The sequence below is a fragment of the Bactrocera neohumeralis genome, chromosome 5 (genome assembly GCF_024586455.1).
Source record: "Bactrocera neohumeralis isolate Rockhampton chromosome 5, APGP_CSIRO_Bneo_wtdbg2-racon-allhic-juicebox.fasta_v2, whole genome shotgun sequence".
NCBI classification, from domain to species: Eukaryota; Metazoa; Arthropoda; class Insecta; order Diptera; family Tephritidae; genus Bactrocera; species Bactrocera neohumeralis.
In genome coordinates, this window is record NC_065922.1 from 10666989 (window position 1) to 10691393 (window position 24405).

General features: G+C 38.7%; 2 protein-coding genes across 6 annotated transcripts; one reads left to right on the forward strand and one right to left on the reverse strand.

Annotated features, from left to right (window-relative positions):
- The first annotated feature begins 1143 nt into the window (after positions 1–1143).
- LOC126759090 (uncharacterized) lies at positions 1144–20104 on the forward strand. Of its 5 annotated transcripts, XM_050473693.1 has the most exons (7): positions 1169–1386; positions 2881–3016; positions 3133–3296; positions 3382–3516; positions 3576–3783; positions 7263–7328; positions 15303–15653. In XM_050473693.1, the coding sequence occupies exons 1-7, from the start codon at positions 1363–1365 to the stop codon at positions 15542–15544; spliced, it is 975 nt and encodes a 324-aa protein (XP_050329650.1). In that variant the 5' UTR covers positions 1169–1362; the 3' UTR covers positions 15545–15653. The 5 variants fall into 5 exon arrangements, with proteins under 5 accessions (XP_050329646.1, XP_050329648.1, XP_050329650.1 ...); XM_050473689.1 differs by lacking the exons at positions 2881–3016; positions 3133–3296; positions 3382–3516; positions 3576–3783; positions 7263–7328 and adding exons at positions 13998–14133; positions 14262–14428; positions 14514–14648; positions 14711–14918 and having other exon boundaries at positions 1144–1386; positions 15237–15653; XM_050473691.1 differs by lacking the exons at positions 2881–3016; positions 3133–3296; positions 3382–3516; ... (1 more) ...; positions 7263–7328; positions 15303–15653 and adding exons at positions 18134–18269; positions 18386–18552; positions 18638–18772; positions 18835–19042; positions 19686–20104 and having other exon boundaries at positions 1147–1386.
- LOC126759091 (chronophin) lies at positions 20096–22679 on the reverse strand. The gene is made up of 5 exons (XM_050473694.1): positions 22662–22679; positions 21838–21943; positions 21216–21376; positions 21022–21156; positions 20096–20950 (listed from the first exon to the last, which is right to left on the reverse strand). Exons 1-5 carry the CDS (start codon positions 22668–22670, stop codon positions 20387–20389), a joined length of 975 nt encoding a protein of 324 aa, XP_050329651.1. The 5' UTR covers positions 22671–22679; the 3' UTR covers positions 20096–20386.
- Between the last annotated feature and the right edge of the window lie 1726 nt (positions 22680–24405).

Sequence of the window (24405 nt, forward strand, 5' to 3'; positions counted from 1 at the left end):
ATAAAGTGATATTATGAATGATTGATAAACCCAAAAACACGTGGACAAATGTAAGACCCGATAACCGTAACTTACAAATTTTCATGGACTTAGTCAAGACAATAACACAAAATTGGTATAACAGGTTTACTCAAGAATCCCACAAACAATTTTCATTTGCTACAGTGGGCACTCGTGGTTGATATTGTAATTAAAAAGATATTGACGTTTATACCTGTAATTTTAGGACCTTAGAGGTATTACATGTCTACAGTGGAATCATTGAAAGATGGCTCCGACACAAGCATTTAAGCCTGGAAGAAGTCGGATGTATAAAACTATCAGAGCTTAAGCTTTGCAGTAACTTACAGGATAGAATTTTTATCGAAGATTTTTTAGCGAGATTGCTGATCTGTATTGAGAGCAGATTGCTTTGAGAAAGATGTGGGGCAACGATTATAGTGCCGTCAAAGTTTTTGTTGAAATCACTTCAAATAGATTTTGTCCAAAACTTATGGTATTGTACTGTTCATTAAGCTCTAAAAACGTACTGGATGGTTGAAACATTTGAAAAAAGTTAAGGCGCGGTAGAAGATACAGTAGAACACGAAGCGTTTGTTTTTTTCTCGTAGTGTGATTTCGATGATACTAATAGACACGAGTCGGTGGATAATAGTTGATCCACGTCATTTAATTGGTCTTGTAAAGAACTATTCACTCTAAGGCCACAAAATGTGAATTGCCCTTCAAAACACTCGGACATATTTTGCGACGCTCGTAGTCGACAATAATATTTTGTAATATTTGTAAACATAATATAGGCATATCATCGCTTGCGACAGAGTCTTGCAGAGCAGCAACGCGCCAACATTCACACCGCTCCCTCAGCAGTTAAGTCAGCTTGGCGGAGAGCACTTGGGCGCACGTCATGCCTAAATTGAATTGTATGCCATCGCACAGATACTCTTCAATGTCTTCCAGCAATTGTCTTAATCGAGGCGACTCAACGCGGAAAAGCTGTCGCTAATGGCTTACGATAGGTATGAATAAATGCAAGCAATGTCAACAACGCTTATATACTTACTTATATACTTATACATATGTACATAAATATATGAGTAGCATATAGTAGGTAGCTGTGGATTTCAATGGGTAATGAGTACTCCCCCGACAAGCCCGATGCAGCGCGGTTGAATCAGTTACATTTTATCAGCTTTCATTATAAGAAAGATCAGTTAACGTCGGGTCGTGCCCGTGTGAAGCCAGCTGAATAATTTAGCGCATTTTAACTCAAAAGCGTTCAGTGTCGCAGCGCAGCAGTTTTTACTTTTCACTTGAAGAGATTCCCAGTTATCGAGTTCGGAGCACTCGTGTCGAAGCGCAATGGAGCATAAAGTTAACAGTGAGGTATGAGCTCGCTGCAGGATAGCTGGGAGTTCGTGTGTGCAAGTGAAATGTTTCGAACGATTTTTAGAAGGATTCCGAGAAACAAATATACTGCTTGGTGTGCAAACAAAAGTTCTTTCAGGATTAGTGAATTTCTCAAATGTGAAAATGTAGTGAGTGTAAACTACCGTAAACCTTGCTGGGAATCGTCGTCACTTTTCTAGAGTCAAGAGTATTCACCGACTACCTCCAGTTACGTACCCTAAGAGACACACAGCCTTAGAGTTCATAATGAAACTAGTTTTTGCTACAGTTCTACGGATTCATAGAAACTGTGTGGTTCTTCCACACCACTCCCGGGTATTTGTGAATAGTCACCACAAATCGATGAATCAGCATTCAAACGTTTCCCTGTCACTGCATCGATTTTTTGGGTTTCATAACCTAGCAGACTAAATTCGTAACTTTTTCCTTATTCTAAAGTCGATAAAAACAACATTAAGAAGTAAAGGAAAGTTTTTTTTTGTGGTCGTTCACCCTCAGCAGAAAGCATCAGACAACTCATCAAGAAGAATGAAGTTAGGAAAAGATATGCACGTGATTTCATTAAGATATCTTACAGTTTAGCTTATATTTTCGGTATAAAGTCAGGCACTGAAATACTAAGTCTAAGAACTTGAAAGGATATAGTTCGATTTCAACCATTTCTAGGGGAACGCAAAATTTTATTCCGGTATTTTCATTGAAGCTTGATTTCTAAATTGTAAAGTGAGAGATCCGTATTAGATGTAAGGCCGCAGGTCATTTAGTGTTATTCAAGATGAACCGCGCGGAGACGAATCTGCTCAACATCACGGATATGCAAGGGTTTTATGATCTATTATATAGGAGGTTTAGGTACCACAACGCACCGACGTTCTAAACTGTCCAAGTGAGATTTCTGTTGGGGTCGGCCTTTTAACCAAACTTAACCTAACTTAAAGTGAGAGATCTAGTGGAAGTTTACATTGGAAGTGGACGTAGGCGTTTTGGAAGCAAACTGTCTTAAACGTAAAGTACAGGAATTGGGCGTAAAAGAAGGAGGCCACGAAGAAAATCTTGTTTAAGATCCTGAAAATATTATGTGCAAGCAGAAAAAAGGGTGGCTTTCTTTCTCCTCTTCTATGGATCCTAGTCATTAACGACCTTCTAAAAAAAAAATGCACTAAAAAGTTATGATTACTCCAGAAGTTAGGAAGAAGGTTCCTTAAAAACTAAAAGTTTTCCATTGCTTGTGAGCTGCAATCTGCTTTAGATAAGTAGTTTTCTTAGCAGTATTTGCCGAGATTCTGGTAACTGGGTCTAAGACCCACCATCTTTTCAGAAAAAGGCGCAAGATTTTTATTGTTCTGTATTTCGAATTTGCTCCAACTCTGTCAATTAAGAAATACGATACTTTCTTATTAAATCTTCTAATATGTTTTTATTTGAAGACATCACTGAAAACATTTTAACTAACTACACCCCTTCTTTAAGAAATCGAGTTCCGAGCTAATATCAGAGTTGGAATATCCACCAAATCCAAATGCCATCAAGTATCTCAATGAATTGACGCTCAAGCAGAAGCAAGACTTTTTCGATTCCTTCGATGTAATACTTTGCGATTGCGATGGTAAGTCATGAACATAAAATACATATTTCGAGAACCACCCTTAAACACCCTTTACTATATGTACATCGTTTCTGACACCCTAATGGATTATTCCGATAATCTGCTTTGATCAATAGGCGTCATATGGCAGACACTACATGAGCTCTTGCCTGGTTCACCGGAAGCGATCGATTATCTCAAACGGCAGGGCAAAGAAGTCATCTATGTCACAAACAATAGCATAATACCCATTGATATGCAATTGAAAAAATTTGAAAGGTTCGGTATCGAGGTGAAGAAGGTAATGTGACAATGTGTTCGCCAAAGCGCCGGCATCAATTATGGAAATTCGTATTTTGTCTTTCTTTCTCGGACCGCCCGCACAGCATGAGATTGTGCATCCAGCGCAGACAATTTGCGATCACTTGAAGTCCATACAATTTGACGGTCTCATCTTCTGCCTCACTTCGGAAGCGTTTAAGTCGCTGCTCCGTGAGGCTGGCTTCAATGTGGTGGAAGAGGTGAGCAATTATGCGAATTCGCGATAAATATGTATAGTAAGTGCGCTTTACTTTTTCAGCTCGTCGGTTACGTAGAAACTTTAGACGATTTGCGTGCGGTCATAAACAGCGATGACCCCGTTAAGGCAGTTATTATTGATGTGGATTTCAATTTGACGGCATCGAAGTTGATGCGCTCCCATGGATATTTGAAAAACAATCCGGAGTGCCTATTTATTGGCGGCGCCGCTGATACACTTATCACAGTCGGCGGAAAGGATGTTATAGGTAGGTATTTCCCAAATATTCAAGGCGAAATTCGTCTTCTTATATATTTGGGTTGACATTTATTCTTTTCGCAATTTGCCAATTCGAGATACCAAGTGCAGCCAGGTCCTCCTCTACCTGATCTCTCCAACGGAGTGAATGTCTTCGTCTTCCTCTACTTCCCCCGGCGGGTACTGCGTCAAATACTTTCAGAGCTGGAGCGTTTTCATCCATTCGGATGACATGATTTAGCCAATGTAGCCTCTTCTTCTTTTTCTTAATTGGCGTAAACACCGCTTACGCGATTATAGCCGAGTTAACAACAGCGCGCCTGTCGTTTCTTCTTTTCGCTACGTGGCGCCAATTGGATTGCGAAGCCTTCTCCACTTGGTCCTTCCAACGGAGTGGAGGTCTTCCTCTTCCTCTGCTTCCCCCGGCGGGTATTGCTTCGAATACTTTCAGAGCTGGAGTGTTTTCATCCATCCAGATAACATGACCTAGCCAGCGTAGCCGCTGTCTTTTAATTCGCTGAATTATGTCAATGTCGTCAAAGCTCATCGTTCCATCGAATGCGATATTCGCCGTGGCCAATGCGTGAAGGACCATAAATCTTTCGCAGAATTTTTCTCTCAAAAACTCGTAACGTCAACTCATCGGTTGCTGTCATCGCCCAAGCCTCTGCACCATATAGCAGGACGGGAATTATGAGCGACTTATAGAGTTTAGCTTTTGTTCGTCGAGAGAGGACTTTACTTTTCAATTGCCTACTCAGTCCGAAGTAGCACCTGTTGGCAAGAGCAATCCTGCGTTGGATTTCCAGGCTGACATTGTTGGTGGTGTTTACGCTGGTTCCAAGATAGACGAAATTATCTACAACTTCAAAGTTATGACTGTCAACAGTGACATGAGAGCCAAGTCGCGAGTGCGACGACTGTTTGTTTGATGACAGGAGATATTTCGTTTTGCCCTCGTTCACTGCCAGACCCGTTTTCTGTGCTTCCTTGTCCAGCCTGGAGAAAGCAGAACTAACGGCGCGGGTGTTGAGGCCGATGATATCAATATTGTCGGCATACGCCAGCAGCTGTACACTCTTATAGAAGATGGTACCTTCTCTGTTTAGCTCTGCAGCTCGAACTATTTTCTCCAGAAGCAGGTTGAAGAAGTCGCACGATAGGGAGTCGCCTTGTCTGAAACCTCGTTTGGTATCGAACGGCTCGGAGAGGTCTTTCCCGATCCTGACGGAGCATTTGATGTTACTCAACGTCAGTTTACACAGCCAAATTAGTTTTGCGGGGATACCAAATTCAGACATCGCGGCACAAAGGCAGCTCCTTTTCGTGCTGTCGAAAGCAGCTTTGAAATCGACGAAGAGGTGGTGTGTGTCGATTCTTCTTTCACGGCGCATGGTGAATATCTGGTCGGTTGTTGATTTTCCAGGTCTGAAGCCACACTGATAAGGTCCAATCATTTTGTTGACGGTGGGCTTTAATCTTTCACACAATACGCTCGATAGAACCTTATATGCGATGTTGAGAAGGCTAATCCCACGGTAGTTGGCGCAGATTGTGGATTTTTTTTATGGATTGGGCATAGCACACTTAAATTCCAATCGTTGTGCATGATTTCGTCCGACCATATTTTACAAAGAAGCTGGTGCATGCTTCTTATCAGTTCTTCGCCGCCGTGTTTGTAAAGCTCGGCAATCCATCGGCGCCTGCCGCTTTGTTGTTCTTCAGGCGGGTAATTGCTATTCGAACTTCTTCATGGTCGGGGAATGGAACGTCTGCTCCATCGTCATCGATTGGGGAATCGGGTTCGCCTTCTCCTGGCGTTGTGCGTTCACTGCCATTCAGCAGGCTGGAGAAGTGTTCCCTCCATAATTTAAGTATGCTCTGGGCATCGGTCACTAGATCACCTTTGGGGGTTCTTCAAGAGTATGCTCCAATGTAGCCGCTGTCTCTTAATTCGTTGAACTATGACAATGTCGTCGTTTAACTCATACAGCTCATCGTTCCATCGAACGGGTGATTCGCCGTTGTCATAGTCCATGCCTCTGTACCATACAGCAAGACGAGAATAATGAGTGACTTATAGAGTTTGGTCTTTGTTCGTCGAGAGAGGACTTTATTTCTCAATTGCCTACTTAGTCGACGACGTACGACGACTGTTTGTTCGATGACAGGAGATATTTCGTCTTAACTCGTTCACTACCAAATAATTTTGTTTACTTTTAGACCATATTGTAATATCGATTTTAGAGAACTATTATTCGGAAATTGGTGACTTCGTGGGTTATAATATGAAACGAAAGTACAATATTCTTTTTGAGCTTAGCTTTGTAACAGGCGCGCTGAGTTGAGAACTATTAGGAAAGTTTTGTCGATAAAAATTATGAAAAGAATCCGAATTTGTTTGGTTCAGCTGACGTCTACTAATTATATCATAAAAGCACATACTACATACATGACACAAGTAGGTGAGATTCCCAAAATTTGCAGTTTACAACAATTAGGTTGGATGAGTAGTATATTCTGACCGAACATTATTCAAATGAAAAGACCTGCCAAAGTTGTTATTTAAATCTCGGAGATTGAAGTGAAGTATTCGTGGAATACTGGGTCCGGCTTGAGATTCTTTAGGGTATTAGATACGAAAAGAAATTTGTAGATTGATTAGAATAGTCGGATATATGTAAATACTATATACCTAAAGCTTTTATAAATAGAGAGACTACACTTCTCTTAATGGGAAGGATACTACACCTCTAGTACTGTCAAAAAATTTAATTTTTTCACTTTTGTTATGAGAGAATGAAAGCAGATCACATGCGATTTGTTTGCATACATATTAAGAGGTATTATTGAACTACTTTCTTTGTATAAAAAAATGGCAGAAATATCAACGATCCCATTGATTGACATTTTTTGCCGCCCTCAACTTCCTGACTAGGCTTTTTATCTGAAAAAAAAATTAAATTTTTTAATCAGGAAGCTTCTATCAAGTGCATTGTTTTCGAAAAATTGGAGATATAGGACTGAATTTTGTAAAACGTGTATGATTTTTGACATCAAAATATTTAAACATCTGTCAAAATGCCATTTTTCTCGGAAAAGCGCTCTATCACGCACTTGAGTAGAAAATCGTCTATAAAATACGCTTTAGTTAAAATAAAACGGTTAAATAAATCGCTCGCAATTTTGACGGCCGGATAAAAAAAGTTAGTTTCGAGGAAACGAGCCTCAAAGTTTTGGTACTATACAGCCACTGCTTGAAGTGCAGTGGTTCTGGGGCCTATTTCTTCAAAAATATTCGGAGTAAACCAATGAAACTTCGAGACTATATATTTGAATAGTTTTTTAATTGACTAGAGCGAACATTTTTTTAATTTTTTTTGAAAATTCTAAAGGTATCTCCCCCCCTTAAGTTAAAAAAAAAGTTTCAGCTATTAAATTTCCTTCTTTTGTCGCAAATAAATACATAAATATTTCACTATTTTCAAGGACCCGGTCCATATATATCGGTGCTCGAAAACACTACACAACGTAAGGCTTTAATATTGGGCAAACCTGGCGTGGCCTTACGCGACTTTATAATGGAGCAGCATAAAATCAAGAATGCAAGTCGTTGCCTCTTTATCGGTGACAGCATTGTGACAGACATCCGCTTCGCCAAAGTGTGTGGTTTTCAAACTCTGCTGGTGCTTACCGGCACTACAACGACAGAGGATTTGCAATCAAAGCTAACTGAGACAGACACGCCGGATTATGTTAGCGAACGCTTGGCCGATTTGAATGGATTTCTTTCATAGTTTTACATGTACGAGTATATACATATATATAATATATATTTGTTTATATAACTTGTTTTTATTATGTAATATTTTAGTAAAATGCGATAAATAAAACACAAGCTTCTTGAAACCAACTTGTTTTATAATATGAAAACGCAATAAATTTTAAAAATATGTTTGAGTTTCATAACATTTCTAGAGCATAACTGATAACTTTTTGAGCTCTTGAATATAAGGTTACTATCTTGGAGCATTCCTGGAGCGTTCAACAAAATCTCTACCGAATCTATTCTGAACAGTATCCAGTCAATAGGTGTTGACTCTGCTATACAACGCTGGATCAAGAGCCCTTTGACCTCTAGACGGATAAAAGCAGAATGGAACGACGCTAAAATGACCAAGGAAGTCTGTATGAGGTACTCCTCAAGGTGCGTTTACTAGAAAGCATAAAATTCATCTATGGAGGTTTCGATCTATAAAGAGGACACAACTCTCTCTTAAGGACCGCACCAAATACCTTAGGTTGTCTCGAACAGCAAACTGTTGTGGAATCACGTGGAGGAAAGAGCGAGAAAAGCTAGCAATGGTCTATATGCGTGTAGGCAAAAGTTCGGTACAACCTGGGGGCTCTCTCCCTCTCTCATGCACTGGTGCTACACAGCTATAGTTTTACCAATTCTACTCCACTCTATAGTGTAGTAGTATGGTAGACAGGCGTACGGAAATCCAGCTACCGGAAACCAATAAAAATGGTTCAGAGGGTCGCTGCGCTGTGCATAACGGGAGCTTTAAGAACAACTCGAACGGCGGCTCTTGAACTGACACCAAACCTACCACCTATAGACATCTTCGCTGAAAACTGCGCAGCAAAATTTACATATAGAACCTTCGGGCATAACTCGGTGGGTAATGGCGGTTGAGCAAACACCAACTACATGACCCCACTTTTCAACTGGGAAAGAAGATTCAAAGTAAACATAGAAAAAAATTGCTGGCGCAAAGGTATGTTAGCTACGCGCAACACTCTAAACATCTATGTACTTGTATACAGATGGCTCGAAAATGGACTATAGAGTTGTTGGGGGAATATACTGTCCAGAGTTAGGCATAAGGAAACCTGTTGCCGGACCACTGCAGTATATTTCAAGCTGAGATGTTTGCTTTGAAAGCAGCGGAGCTGGCCTGCAGCTGCAACTGTAGTCAATTCCAGAGTCAACATCTACGTAGGCAGTAATCTCGTATCCCATACGAAGTGTCCAGAAGTGTTTTGGAAAGCAGGGCAGCAGTGGACAGTAGGGCTGTCATCCGAAAACGTGATAAACATTGGGAAACCCATACATTATCAATACGACGATCTCGACAGAAGCATGGCAAAGAAAATCAGCACACGATGGAAGGAGCTATCTGGGTGCAAAACTGCAAAAGTCATGTGCAAATATTCAGATGGCAAATACACAAATACATCGATAGAAGTGATTGTGGAACACGTCTGCAGAACGGGGCTCACAGGTCGAGAAGACTGCGGGATATGTTTAGAGCAGGGCAACAGGAAAACAATGTAGCATCTCTTGTACAATTGCCCAGCATTGGCAAGTCTACGCTGTAAGCATTTGCGGTACCCACAGTTTGATACACTGAAGGAAATATCGACAGTGAGGCCGCAGAGTCTGTTAAAATTCGGGCCAAGCGAGGACTAGTCCTCTTGGACTTAGCAAGTGAACTCCATCTGGTATCGCAAAGAACCAAACTGGTCTATGGGTGGTTTATTGGCCTACCAGATTAACCTTACCTAACCTACACCTAATATGAATTCATAGCCCTCCAAACGTAGACTGTTCTTGAAGTTGTCGGTTGCCATAACGTAGATGAGCCCTTTGAAGTGAATACTATCGAGATATTGCACAACACACTTGGCGGGATACACGAACTATTACACTAGTTTACGGCCCAAAAGGTATAGTCTGTAAAATGGTGGCTTATCAGCTTATCTCGAAAATTCACACAATTTTTTCTGAAATAAATTGAAGAGTGGTGAATCGCACAAACAACTGATTTAAGTCGCAGAAACTGATATAATAAGTTAAAATAACGGGTGATTATTCCTCTTTTGACACAATTTAGGAGCAGGAAAGTAATAGGACTGATTATCTTTCGCTGCGACTGTACTTCAGAGCGTGCGCGCTCCGACTGGATTCGGTAGAGGGCTAACGATCGAGCAGCTAGTCAGTTGTTTCCGAGCACTAGGAGAGTCAGGACAAACATTTCCGCGCGACGTGTCTCTGTGAGTGGTGCAAACTGAAAATGCAGCGTTCGTTAGAGCAGAGGTACGTGATTAAATTCCGTGTGAAACTCGGTAAATCTGCGACAAAGACGTTTGATATGATCAAGCAGGCTTACCCAGATGTTGCTTTAGCAAGAAGTGGTGTGATTCGGTGGCACCAGACCTTTTTGGAGGACCGGGAAGATGTCGTTGATGAAGAGACCCGCGAATTCGACAAAAACCGACAATGTGACTCGTGTGCCCAAAGTTTTGAACTCAGATCATCGACTAAATATTCGTTTAATTGCCCAGATGTTCAAAATCTGTGGTTCATGACATTATGACGGAGCACTTGAACATGCGGAAAGTGTGCGCGGAGATGGTCCCAAAACTGCTCACTGACGACCAGAAATTGCGGCGAGTGGAAATGTGCCAAGAAAATTTGAACATGTGTGAAAGTTATCTCCAATTTTTGAATAACATAATACCAGGTGACAATCCCGAGTATGAGTATGATCCCGAGACAAACACCGTTAAAAGACAAGCATTTTGAGATGACATAGGGGATCCAAGCAGCATGCACCTCGGGTCTCAAGGCTATTCCGGAGAATGCCTTCTGTGACGCCTTCAATGCTTGGAAATCGCGATGGCAGCGCTGCATCGACGCAGAAGGAGCCTATTTTGAAGGTTTTTAAAGAATTGTAACGATTAGTTCAATACAGCTTTTTAAATCTGTATTTTATGCTCTGAAAAGGATTCGGAATGAAATATTCTAAACACAATAGCCTAACAATCAACCACGCGGGGTGTAACCAAATGAAGTGATATTATGAATGACTGGTTAACCCAAAAACACGTGGACAAATGTAAGACCTGAAAACCGTAACATACAAATTTTTATGGACAAATTGCTCTCATCTGACTTATTCTTTTTCTTTAGTGGCGTAGACACCGCTTACGCGATTATAGCCGAGTTAACAACAGCGCGCCAGCCGTTTCTTCTTTTCGCTACGTGGCGCCAATTGGATATTCCAAGCGAAGCCAGGTCCTTCTCCGCCGTGGCAAACGCGCAAAGGAACGTAAATCTTTCGCAGAACCTCTCTGTCGAAAACTCGCAACGTCGACTCATCAGTTGTTGTCATCGTCCAAGCCTCTGCACCATACAGCAGGACGGGAATAATGAGTGACTTGTAGAGTTTGGTTTTTGTTCGTCGACAGAGGTCTTTACTTCTCAATTGCCTGCTTAGTCCGAAGTAGCACCTGCTGGCAAGAGTTATCCTGCGTTGGATTTCCAGGCTGACATTGTTGGTGGTGTTTACACTGGTTCCTAAGTAGACAAAATTATCTACAACTTCAAAGTTATGACTGTCAACATCGGCATACGCCAGCAGCTGCACACTCTTATAAAGATTGTACCTGCTCGATTAAGTTCTGCAGCTCGAATTATTTTCTCAAGCAGCAGATTGAAGAAGTCGCACGATAGGGAGTCGCCTTGTCCTCAGGTACCTTAATTGGTATCGAGGCCCTTCCCGATCCTGACAGAGCTTTTGGTGTTGCTCAACGTCAGTTTATACAGCTGTATTAGTTTTGCGGGACTTCCAAATTCAGACATCGCGGCACAAGGGCAGCTCCTTTTCGTGCTGTCGAAAGCAGCTTTGAAATCGACGAAGAGGTGGTGTGTGTCGATTCTTATTTCACGGGTCTTTTCCAAGATCTGGCGCATGACGAGTATCCGATCGGTTGTTGATTTGCCAGGTCTCAAGCCACGCTGCTGAGATTCAATCAGTTTGTTGACGGCGGGCTTTCATCTTTCACACAATACGCTCGATAGAACCTTATGCACGATCTTGAGGAGGCTTATCCCAAGGTAGTTGGCGCAGATTGTGGTGTCTCCCTTTTTGTGGATTGGGCAGAGCACACTTAAATTCCAATTGTTAAGCATGCTTTCGTCCGATCATATTTTACAAAGAAACTGATGCATGCTCCTTATCAGTTCTTCGCCGCCTTATTTGAATAGCTCGGCCGGCAATCCATCGGCCCCCGCCATTTTGTTGTTCTTCAGGCGGGTAATTGCTATCGAACTTCTTCATGGTCGGGCAATGGAAAGTATGCTCCATCTTCATCGATTGGGGAATCAGGTTCGCCTTCTCCTGGCGTTGTGCGTTCACTGCTATTCAGCACGCTGAAGAAGTGCTCCCTCCATAATTTTAGTATGCTTTGGGCATTGATCACTAGATCACCTTTGGGATTCTACAAGAGTATGCTCTGGTCTTGAAACCTTCTGTTAACCACCGCATCTTTTCGTAGAATTTTCGAGCAGTACCCCTGTCCGCCAGCTTGTCAAGCTCTTCATACTCACGCATTTCAGCCTCTTTCTTTTTCTGTCTGCAAATGCGTCTCGCTTCCCTCTTCAACTCTCGGTATCTATTCCATCCCGCACATATTGTGGTCGTAACTCATCTGACTTAGTCAAGAAAATAATACAAGCCTCGTAAAAAAGGTTTACTCAAATACTCCATAAACATACTATATCATTGCGACATACTCAAATACTAGCCCTAATACCCCTAATACTAATTTCAAGAAAGATAAGAACCTGAGTTCTATTGAGGGCTCGATAAGCATGGTGCAGCGCGGTTCAATCAGTAACTATTTATCAGCTTTCATATAAGAAAGATCAGTTATCGTCGGGTCGTGCTCGTGTGAATAATTTAGCGCATTTTATCTCAAAAGCGTTCAGGGTCTCAGTGCAGCGGTTTTTACTTTCCACTTGAAGAAATTCCCAAAAATTGAGTTCGGAGCACTCGTGTCGAAGCGCAATGGAGCATAAAGTTAACAGTAAGGTACGAGCTTGCTGCAGGATAGCTGGGATTTCGTGTGTGCAATTGAAATGTTTCGAACGATTTTTAAAAGGATTCCGAGAAACAAATATCCTGCTTGGTGTGCAAACAAAAGTTCTTTCAGGATAAGTGAATTTCTCAAATGTGAAAATGTAGTGAGTGTAAACTACCGTAAATCTTGCTGGGAATCGTCGTCACTTTTCTTAAGTCAAGAGAATTCACCGACTACCTTCAGTTACGCACCCTAAGAGACACACAGCCTTATAGTTCATAATAAAGCTAGTTTGTTGCTACAGTTCTACGGATTCATATGAGGAAAATGTGCGGTTCTTCCACACCACTCCCGGATATTTTTGAATAGTCACCACAAATCGATGAATCAGCCTTCAAACGTTACCCCGTCACTGCATTCTCAGCCAAAAGCATCAGACACTTCATTGAACTTGATTTCATTAGGATATCTTAAAGTTCAGCTAATATTTTCGGTACAAAGTCAGGCACTGAACTATTAAGTCTAAGAGCTTGAAAAGATATAGTTCGATTTCAACCTTTTCTAGGTGAACGCAAAGTATTATTCCGATATTTTCGTTGAAGTTCGATTTCTATATTGTAAAGTGAGAGACACGTGATAGATTAAAGATCGTGTAACCGTAGGTTATTTAGTGTTATCCAAGATGAACCGCGCGGAGACGAATCTGCTCTACATCACGGATATGTAAGGGTCTTATGATTTATTATGTAGGAGTTCCAGATACCACAATGGAACGACGTTCTTGTCGTTGTCCAATTGAGATCCCTGCAGGAGGCCGGCCTCATAACCAAACCTTACCCAACTCAAAGTAAGAGATCTAATGGAATTTTATATGGGAAGTGGACGTAGGTGTTTACTAAGCGAGAGTCCTTAAACATGTAGTAAAGCTATCAGTACAAATAAAGAAAGCTTCACGAAAGCAAATCTTGTTTAAAATCCTCGAAATATTATGTGCAAGCAGAAAAGATAAGCCATTCAAATCTGCGTGGTCAAAAAGTTCACTAAAAAAGTTATGATTACTCAAGAAGTTCGGAAAAAGATTCCTTAAAATATAAAATTTTTCCAATTCTTGTGCGCTCCAATCTGCTTTAGATAAGTAGTTTCCTAAGCAGTATTTGCCGAGATTCTGGCAACTGGGTCTAAGACCCACCATCTTCTCAGAAAAAGGCGAAAGATTTTTATTGTTCTGCATTTCGAAGTTGCTCCAATTCTGTCAATTAAGAAATACGATACTTTCTTATGTAAATCTTCTAATATATTTTTATTTGAAGACATCTCTGAAAACATTTTAACTAACTACTCCCCTTCTTTAAGAAATCGAGTTCCGAGCCAATATCAGAGTTGGAATATCCACAAAATCCAAATGCCATCAAGTACCTCAATGAATTGACGCTCAAGCAGAAGCAAGACTTTTTCGATTCCTTCGACGTTATCCTTTCCGATTGCGATGGTAAGTCATGAACATAAAACCGAAATATGATATAAATAAATAAAAGCCACTTTTAAACACCCTTTACTATATGTACATCGTTTGTGACACCCTAATGGATTATTCCGATAATCTGCTTTGATCAATAGGCGTCATATGGCACTCACTACGCGGCGATCTGTTGCCCGGCACATCAGAAGCTATTGATTATCTCAAACGGCAGGGCAAAGAAGTCATCTATGTCACAAACAATAGCATAACACCCATTGATATGCAATTGAAAAAATTTGAAAGGTTCGGTATCGAGGTGAAGAAGGTAAAGTAACAATGTGTTCGCCAAAGCGCCGGCATCAATTAAAGAAATTCATATTATGTATTTCTTTCTCGGACCGCCCGCACAGCATGAGATTGTGCATCCAGCGCAGACAATTTGCGATCACTTGAAGTCCATACAATTTGATGGTCTCATCTTCTGCCTCACTTCGGAAGCGTTTAAGTCGCTGCTCCGTGAGGCTGGCTTCAATGTGGTGGAAGAGGTGAGCAATTTGTATGCAACGTCTTGGTAAATATGTTTAGTAAGTGCGCTTTACTTTTTTAGCTCGTCGGTTACGTAGAAACTTTAGACGATTTGCTTGCAGTCATAAACAGCGATGACCCCGTTAAGGCAGTTATTACTGATGCGGACTTCAATTTGACGGGATCGAGGTTGATGCGGGCCCATGGCTATTTGAGAAAGAATCCAGATTGCCTATTTATTGGCGGCGCAGCTGAAACTATATTTACGGTCGGCGGAAATGAGATTTTAGGTAGAGTTTTCGCAAATATTGTAGACTAAAGTTTACTTTTAGACTATACCTTAATATCGGTTTTAGAGAACTATTTTTCCAAAATTGACGAATTTGGAAATTATATAATATGAAACGACATTAGAATATTATTTTCGAGCTTAGCTTTGCAAAAGGCGTGCTCAGCTGCCGTTTTATGGCTGCTAAACTTTCTTAAGTTTGCAAAAGTTTTAAGAAAGCATTTTTTGAGGTTATAAAAAACTATCGTACTAAACTTTTAGATGTCAAGTTGCCTTCTTTTCTAGCAAATAAATATTTAAATATTACATTATTTTCAAGGAGCCGGCACAATTTTATCGGTGCTCGAAAACACTACACAGCGTAAGGCTTTAATATTTGGCAAACCTGGCGTGGCCTTACGGGATTTTATAATGGAGAAGCTTAAAATCAAGAACGCTAGACGTTGCCTCTTTATCGGTGATAGCATTGTGGCAGACATCCGCTTCGCCAAAGTGTGTGGTTTTCAAAGTCTGCTGGTGCTCACCGGCTCTACAACGCCACAGGATTTGCAATCAAAGCTAACTGAGACCGACACGCCGGATTATGTTAGCGAACGCTTGGCCGATTTGAATGGATTTCTTTCATAGTTTCACATGTATGAGTATATATATATGTGTTTATGTAACTTGTTTTTATTGTATAATATTTTAGTAAAATTTCTGCAAAGGTGATAAATAAAACACAAGCTTCTTGAAACCAACTTGTTTTATAATATGAAAATGCAATAAAATTGAAATGTATATATGAGCTTCATAACATTTCTAGAGCATAACTGATAACTCGTAAGTTCTCATAATTAAATATTTATTTTTATATTAAAATACACTGAAATTACATTTTTGGGCTAAAATATCATGAATTAAATGGCTGAGATCGAACGAATTTTGATATAAACTGCCTACCTCGCAACGTTACAATAGACCACAAGACGTTGTGGGATGGCATAGATACCAAGAGTTGCCTCATTTGCAGACAGAAAAAGAGAGAGGCCGAAGTGCGTGAGTATGAAGAGCTTGACATGCTGGCCAATAGGGATAATGCTCGAAAATTCTACGAAAAAATGCGGCGGTTAACAGAAGGTTTCAAGACCATACTCTTTTTGGATCCCCAGGGGTGATCTAGTAACCGATGCCCAGAGCATACTAAAATTATGGAGGGAACACTTCTCCAGCATGCTGAATGGCAGTGAAGGTATAACATCAGGAGATGCGAACCCGATTCCCCAATCGATCACGATGGAGTAGACGTACCATTGTCCGATCATGTAGAAGACCGAATAGCAATTACCCGTCTGAAGAACAACAAAGCGGAGGGGGCCGATGGATTGCCGGCCGAACTATTCAAATACGGAGGCCAAGAGCATGCATCAGCTTCTCTTTAGAATATGATCGGACGAAAGCATTCCCAACGATTGGATTTTAAGTGTGCTTTGCCCAATCCACAAAAAGGAAAACAAAAGCCTCCTTAACATCGCATATAAGATTCTTTTAAGCGTACTGTGTGAAAGGCTGAAACCCACCTTCAAAAAACTGATTGGACCTTAATAGTGTGGCTTCAAGCCCTGAAAATCAACAGTTGACCAGATATTCACCTTGCGCCAAATCTTGAAAAAGACCAGTGAAAAGGGTATCGACGCGGGCAGCATGGAAAAGAGCTCCCTTTATGCCGCTATGTTTGAATTTGGTATCTCCGCAAAACTAATACAGTTGTGTAAACTGACGTTGAGCAATATCAAATGCTCCGACAGGATCGGGAAGAACCTCTCTGAGCCGCTCGATACCAAATGAGGATTCAGATACGGCAACTCCCTTTCGTGCGACTTCATCAATTTACTCTTGGAGAAAATAATTCCAGCTGGGTCCCACGGCACTGTTGATAGTCATAACTTCGAAGTCGTGGACAATTTCGTCTATCGTGGAATGGACGATGACAAAAGCTGATGAGCTGGTGAGTGTTTTTTTCATATACCTGAATGTCGCAATACCAAATTTGATTATTCCCTGCAAAGCTGCAAATTCCAATATACATATGTACATATATAGTTTTACATTATTGAATATGAATGACTGATAAACCCAAAAAGACATGGATTTTATGGACACATGGCTCATCTGACTTAGTCAAATCCATAAAACAAGCCTCGTAAAAAAGGTTTACTAAATAATCCATAAACATATTTCATTGCGACATACTCAAATACTAGCCCTAATACCCCTAATACTAATTTCAAGAAAGATAAGAACCTGTTTTTTTTTTTGCTCGGTGCAGCGCGGTTCAATCAGTAACTATTTATCACCTTTCATATAAGAAAGATCAGTTATCGTCGGGTCGTGCTCGTGTGAATAATTTAGCGCATTTTATCTCAAAAGCGTTCAGCGTCTCAGTTCAGCGATTTTTACTTTCCACTTGAAGAAATTCCCAGATATTGAGTTCGGAGCACTCGTGTCGAAGCGCAATGGAGCATAAAGTTAACAGTGAGGTATGAGCTGGGTCCAGAAAGCTGGGAGTACGTGAGTGCAAGTAAAATCCTTCGAACGATTTTTAGAAGGATTCCGAGAAACAAATATACTGCTTAGTGTGCAAACAAAAGTTCTTTCAGAATTAGTGAGTTTCTGGAATGTGAAAATATAAGGGCCGGCCTCTTCACTAAACCTAACCCAATTTAAAGTGAGGATCTAACGGAATTTTATATGGGAAGTGGACGTAGGCGTTTACTAAGCGAGAGTCCTTAAACATGTAGTAAAGCTATCAGTATAAATAAAGAAAGGAAACTTCATGAAAGCAAATCTTGTTTAAAATCCTCAAAGTATTACGTGCAAGCATAAAAGATAAGCCATTCAGATCTTCCTGGTCAAAAAGTTCACTAAAAAAGTTATGATTACTCAAGAAGTTCGGAAAAAGATTCCTTAAAATATAAAATTTTTCCAATTCTTGTGCGCTCCAATCTGCTTTAGATAAGTAGTTTCCTAAGCAGTATTTGCCGAGATTCTGGCAACTGGGTCTAAGACCCACCATCTTCTCAGAAAAAGGCGCAAGATTTTTATTGTTCTGCATTTCGAAGTTGCTCCAATTCTGTCAATTAAGAAATACGATACTTTCTTATGTAAATCTTCTAATATATTTTTATTTGAAGGCATCACTGAAAACATTTTAACTAACTACACCCCTTCTTTAAGAAATCGAGTTCCGAGCTAATATCAGAGTTGGAATATCCACAAAATCCAAATGCCATCAAGTACGTCAAGGAACTGACGCTCAAGCAGAAGCAAGACTTTTTCGATTCCTTCGACGTTATCCTTTGCGATTGCGATGGTAAGTCATGAACATAAAACACATATTTCGAAAGCCACCTTTAAACACCCTTTACTATATGGACATCGTTTTTGACACCCTAATGGATTATTCCGATAATCTGCTTTAATCAATAGGCGTCATATGGCACTCACTACGCGGCGATCTGTTGCCCGGCACATCAGAAGCTATTGATTATCTCAAACGGCAGGGCAAAGAAGTCATCTATGTCACAAACAATAGCGTAACACCCATTGATATGCAATTGAAAAAATTTGAAAGGTTCGGCATCGAGGTGAAGAAGGTAAAGTGACAATGTGTTCGCCAAAGCGCCGGCATCAATTAAAGAAATTCATATTTTGTCTTTCTTTCTCGGACCGCCCGCACAGCATGAGATTATGCATCCAGCGCAGACAATTTGCGATTATTTGAAGTCCATACAATTTGACGGTCTCATCTTCTGTCTCACTTCGGAAGCGTTTAAGTCGCTGCTCCGTGAGGCTGGCTTCAATGTGGTGGAAGAGGTGAGCAATTTGTATGCGACGTCTCGGTAAATATGTGTAGTAAGTGCTCTTTACTTTTCCAGCTCGTCGGTTACGCAGATAATTTCAACGATTTTCATGCGCTCATAAACAGCGATGACCCCGTTAAGGCAGTTATTATTGATATGGACTTCAATTTGACAATATCGAAGTTGATACGGGCCCATGGCTATTTGAGAAAGAATCCAGATTGCCTATTTATTGGCGGAGCTGGTGAAACACTCAGCACGGTCGACGGAAAGGATATTATAGGTAAGGGCTTCGCAAATATTTTAAACGAAATTGCGAAGGTTTATTTTTAGACCATACTGTAATATTGATTTTAGAGAACTACTATACGAAAATTGATGATTTGACTTTGCAAAATGCGCGCTGAGTTGAGAAATATTAGGAAAGTTTAGAAGATTCAGAAAGGAAAGTTTCAGCTGACGTCTACTAATCATATCATAAAAGAACTTACATATTAAGGTTCACAGAAGTTTGAGTTTACAAAACCGGGTTAGATGGGTGGTATATTCTGAGAGAATATTATTCAAATGAAGAGATTTGTCAAAGTTTTTGTTTAAATCTTGGAGATTGAAGTGAGGTGCTCGTGGAATACTGGGTCCGGCTTGAGATTCCTTAGAATATTAGATCCAGAAAGAAATATTGTAGATTGATTACAATAGTCGGATATAAATTTTAAATATTTAAAGCTTTTATAAGTAGAAAGAGAAATGTCTTTAATAAAATTCCCTGCCGTTTTATGGCTACTACACTCGCTGAAGTCAGCAAGAGTTGTTAAGAAAGCAGTTTTTGAGGTTATAAAATACTATCGTACTAAAGTTTCAGTTATCAAGTTGCCTTCTTTTGCCGCAAATAAATACATATGTAAATATAACACTATATTTTCAAGGACCCGCCATATTTATATCGATGCTCGAAAACACTACACAGCGTAAGGCTTTAATATTGGGCAAACCTGGCATGGCCTTACGGGACTTTATAATGGAGCAGCATAAAATCAAGAATGCAAGTCGTTGCCTCTTTATCGGTGACAGCATTGTGACAGACATCCCCTTCGCCAAAGTGTGTGGTTTTCAAAGTCTGCTAGTGCTCACCGGCACTACAACGCCAGAGGATTTGCAATCAAATCTAACTGAGACCGACACCCCGGATTATGTTAGCGAACGCTTGGCCGATTTGAATGGATTTCTTTCATAGCTTCACATGTATGAATATATATATATATATGTTTATGTAGCTTGTTTTTATTGTATAATATTTTAGTAAAATTTCTGCAAAGGTGATAAATAAAACACAAGCTTCTTGAAACCAACTTCTTTTATAATATGAAAATGCAATAAAATTGAAAAGTATATTTGAGTTTCATAACAATTCTAACAGCCCTATTTTCATGCCCTCACAAAAGTCACCAACCTCACTACAGTGATGTTTCTCACTATAGTGAGGGTTACCTTATTCTGGCGAAAATTCAAAAGCTCAAATGCTCACTATTAACTTAATTAACTTAACTGATAATTCATTAGTATTCATTAGGGCGGTTCTCATAATTAAAATAACTTTTTTATATAATATAAACTTTTTAAATCCACCCTACTGTTTATAACAAAAAACTTCTCCCACTTCCGCCTTCTTCAAATCCTTCAAAAATTCAATGAAATCCCCCATACTGTCAGCATAGTAATCTGGTATATGAACTGGATCAGTTTCCGCTAGCATTTTCTCTAAATTACAACCACCGCTCAGCACAAGCAGCGTCTGGAAGCCGCATTGCGAGCCAAAGCCAACATCCTGCTCCAACATATCGCCAATCATAAGCACGCGCTTCCTCTCCTTTATACCAAAACTCTTCAACATCATCTCCGCCAATTCCTTGCCCGGCTTGCCTAACGTAATGAGACGCTTCTTACTGGAATCGGCGATGATTTGCGCAAACGAACAGGGCCCTATGATATCCACGCCCTTGGCGAATGGTAAAAATTTGTCGCTGGCGCCCAAAATCAGTATGCAATCCGGGTGACGCAGGAAAAGGTGTGCGCGTATGAGATTCAACGAGGACATATTGAAGTCAACATCAAGTATAACGGCGCGCACAGGCTCGTCGCTGAAGATATGATTGGCTAACTCGCTGTAAGTTTCCTTAATGATTTTCAAAGGCTGGTATAGAGGGAAAATATTGCTTAAGTAAAACAAAAAATAAGTTTCTCTTTATACAAGCGGGCGCTTACACCAAAAATGAATTCATAGCCCGCCTCGCGTAGACTGTTCTTGAAATTGTCGGTTGCCATAACGTAGATGAGCCCTTTGAAGTGAATACTATCGAGATATTGCACAACACTCTTGGCGGGATACACGAATTCGCTCTAAAAAATATATAGAATAGCATAAAAATATCTAAAATAGATGTTAGTCGTTGACGAACCGCATTAAATTCGATGCCAAGCTCTTTGAAACGTTGTGCATATTCACTTATGGTTCGCACGCCGTTATTGGTTACGAAACTGAATTTTTTACCGGCGTCCGCGAGTGCTTTGAACCCTTCCGCAGCACGTGGAATGTACTCATCACGCGCCCAAACTACACCTATGGATGAGGGGGAATTGTAAGTGATTAAATTACACTAGTTTACAGCCCAAAAGATGTAATCTGTAAAATTGTGGCTTATCAGCTTATCTCGAAAATTCACACAATTTTTTCTGAAATAAATTGATGAATGGTGAATCGAACAAACAACTGATTTAAGTCACAGAAACTGATATAATAAGTTAAAATAACGGGTGATTATTCCTCTTTTGATACAATTACAGTAGCAGGGCACAAATACAGTTAAACAAGTTGAAATGGAAATTATTATTATAAAGCGAATTTGAAATATATATTGACAAATAACGTTAGTTTTTTTAATGTAAGCAATTTTGACATTTTCATTTGCAAGTTTTCTACTTTTTTTAACGCGTGACAAAGAAATTGTGTTGATTTTCGGTTTCAGCGAATGCTCTGGTTCTTATAAAAATCATAAGTTACTGACAAATTTCAATTCTTACCATCTACATCGGAGAATATGCGATCAAATGAATTCAAGAATTCACGTTTTTCTTTTGCATTTAATTTCAGAATATGTTTTGCGGTTTTTCGAGTAGTCTCTCCTTTCTAAAATAACAAATGTTAGTGCATATTATTAATTTAAATTTTTTTGCTCAAAATATTTTTTTTTGTTTAAATTAAAAAAAAACATATATTGTTTTAGTATATATTATAAATAGTTTTGTGTTTTTGTGTAGTATTTTATGTATTTTTAGTTATTTTTGTTTTTGTATTTTTATTTTTTTATTTTTATATCGTCTACTCATTAATAATATGATAAACTGCACTCACATGTATTTACACGTAATTATTTTCATATTTGTACTAAAAAAAGAATTTTTTAAATTTTCCTCAAAACAAATAATCCATAAAAGTTATTTTGCTAATAAGTACAGTTATAAATATTACCAGATACCTTACCACGTAATAAAGATACGCTTATCTATAATTATTTTGGACAGGTGTGTACATATGTAACGTAAAAATTTACATAACTGTATCTTTTAAGCTTCTTAACTAAATTCTGGCAAGTCAGAAAAAATTAGACTTTTTTTATAAAAACATGCATACTTATATATGAAAAATAAAAATAACACACTTGTTTATCTTTTACTATAAGCTAGCAATAATATTTATAGAAGTGCAAATAGCTGCTTTAATTAATAAATTTTTAAGGAATTAAATTTATTTGCCACGTGCTGCACATTGCTTTTATCACCACCATCAATAAAGTTCTCACATATGTACTACCGACACTTAAAAAAAACATTGAAAATGTATTTACCTTAGACATGTTGTATTTGTTGTAAATTCAGTAAGCGCTTAGCGTTGATTAATTTTAATTTTTAAGTCCTTTTCTTTGATTTCGATGTAACAACCGCACTTTTGTTCTATTCACCGCTATTTTATCAACTGCACTAAAGTCGCAGCATTAAAACGCTGATTTACAGCGCCAAAGAGACACTTACATTTGATTAAAACCTATTTACATCAAATGGTTTACACATATTTATAGTTTACATACATTTACATTATAAGTCAGGTGTGTCAGACGAGTGTATCCTATTACAAATGCGCTGATATCTACGCTATTACTAAATATATATCACATTTGTCTATATATGTATGCATTTGCTTATTAAAACTTACTCCTTTGTTTTTTGATTAATTTCTCATAAGTTTTAAGCAAAATTATATTTCGTATTTGATTTTGATAATACGTAGCACATATAAATTTACAAATTTTAGTATTACAAAACACTAAAAAAAAATTAAAAACATCAATGCTCAGCCTAAAGTGAATAAGCCAAGTGAGATTTATTTTCTGCAAGCGCATACATACATATGTACATACTTGTATTTATCAATAAATTTATATTGCAGCTTTGACAAACGCACACGCGCAAAAACGTCTTTCACATTTTAATAGAAATTGATATTATTCACCTCATTAAGTAAAAGTATTAATTACAAAAGTAGGGAAACATTTACTTGTAACTTACGCCGCAACTCATGTGTAAAAAAACTTATATATACAGGTACATACGTAAAGCAAAGCCTGCATATAAACACATACACATAAATAATGTATATAACATGTGTGCAAGCATGAATATGCATTTTAAATACTGTTTATATGCACTTTATCTGAAAATACCATATTGATAATGTAAATATTTGCATTAAACTTGTGCTTAGCGAAGAGTTTAAAGACCGCAAGTCACTTTGCATATTCGATTATTTGGCTTCTTCTGGTTGCGCTTATTGTCGCGCTTCTTATTGTAAGAATTTTTGCCGCAAAAATGGAGAAAAAGTTGAAATTCAATATAAGCAAACTATAAATAAAATAAAAGTGTACACTGGTCTGGATTAATACAAATTTAGATACACATACATGCGTATATAAATAAAAGTACATCTTTTAAGTAATCGCCATTACTAAATTATGTAATATTTGCTTTGCTGAAAACTTTATTGACGAATATTTACCGAAATTTGAGCACCTTGAGATTCAGTCCATGAATTTTTATTATTACAAAAAAATTTTCACAGTACTCTTACTTTATTTTATGAGCAAATAAACATGTATATTTAAATAAACTCAATATTAAATTTACGACCGAATTGACACACTGTCTTGCATATTTTTTATTTATCGGTAAATATAAGGTTAAACATGTCACAATCGCTTTATTCCCAAACTTGCTGCTATAAATTATATTTTATTAAAAGATGCATAATTAACATTGCGTATGTTGCTGAATGTAAATTTAAATATGAAATCTATTAAAAGTTATAAATGAACTAGCTACCTATGCTTTTTATATATTTCTACGCAAATTTAAGTATACTTGTTTTGTTTTTCTTAGTTTACCTATCAAATTAACTTTATGTATATAGAGACTTCAACTAAATAACCACCATCTGCAAGCTTTACAAAACATATAGTTATATACACAGATTGTATTATTATTATGTTACACCATATATAAACTTTAACGCTTTCCAACAACATCCTTTAAAATTGA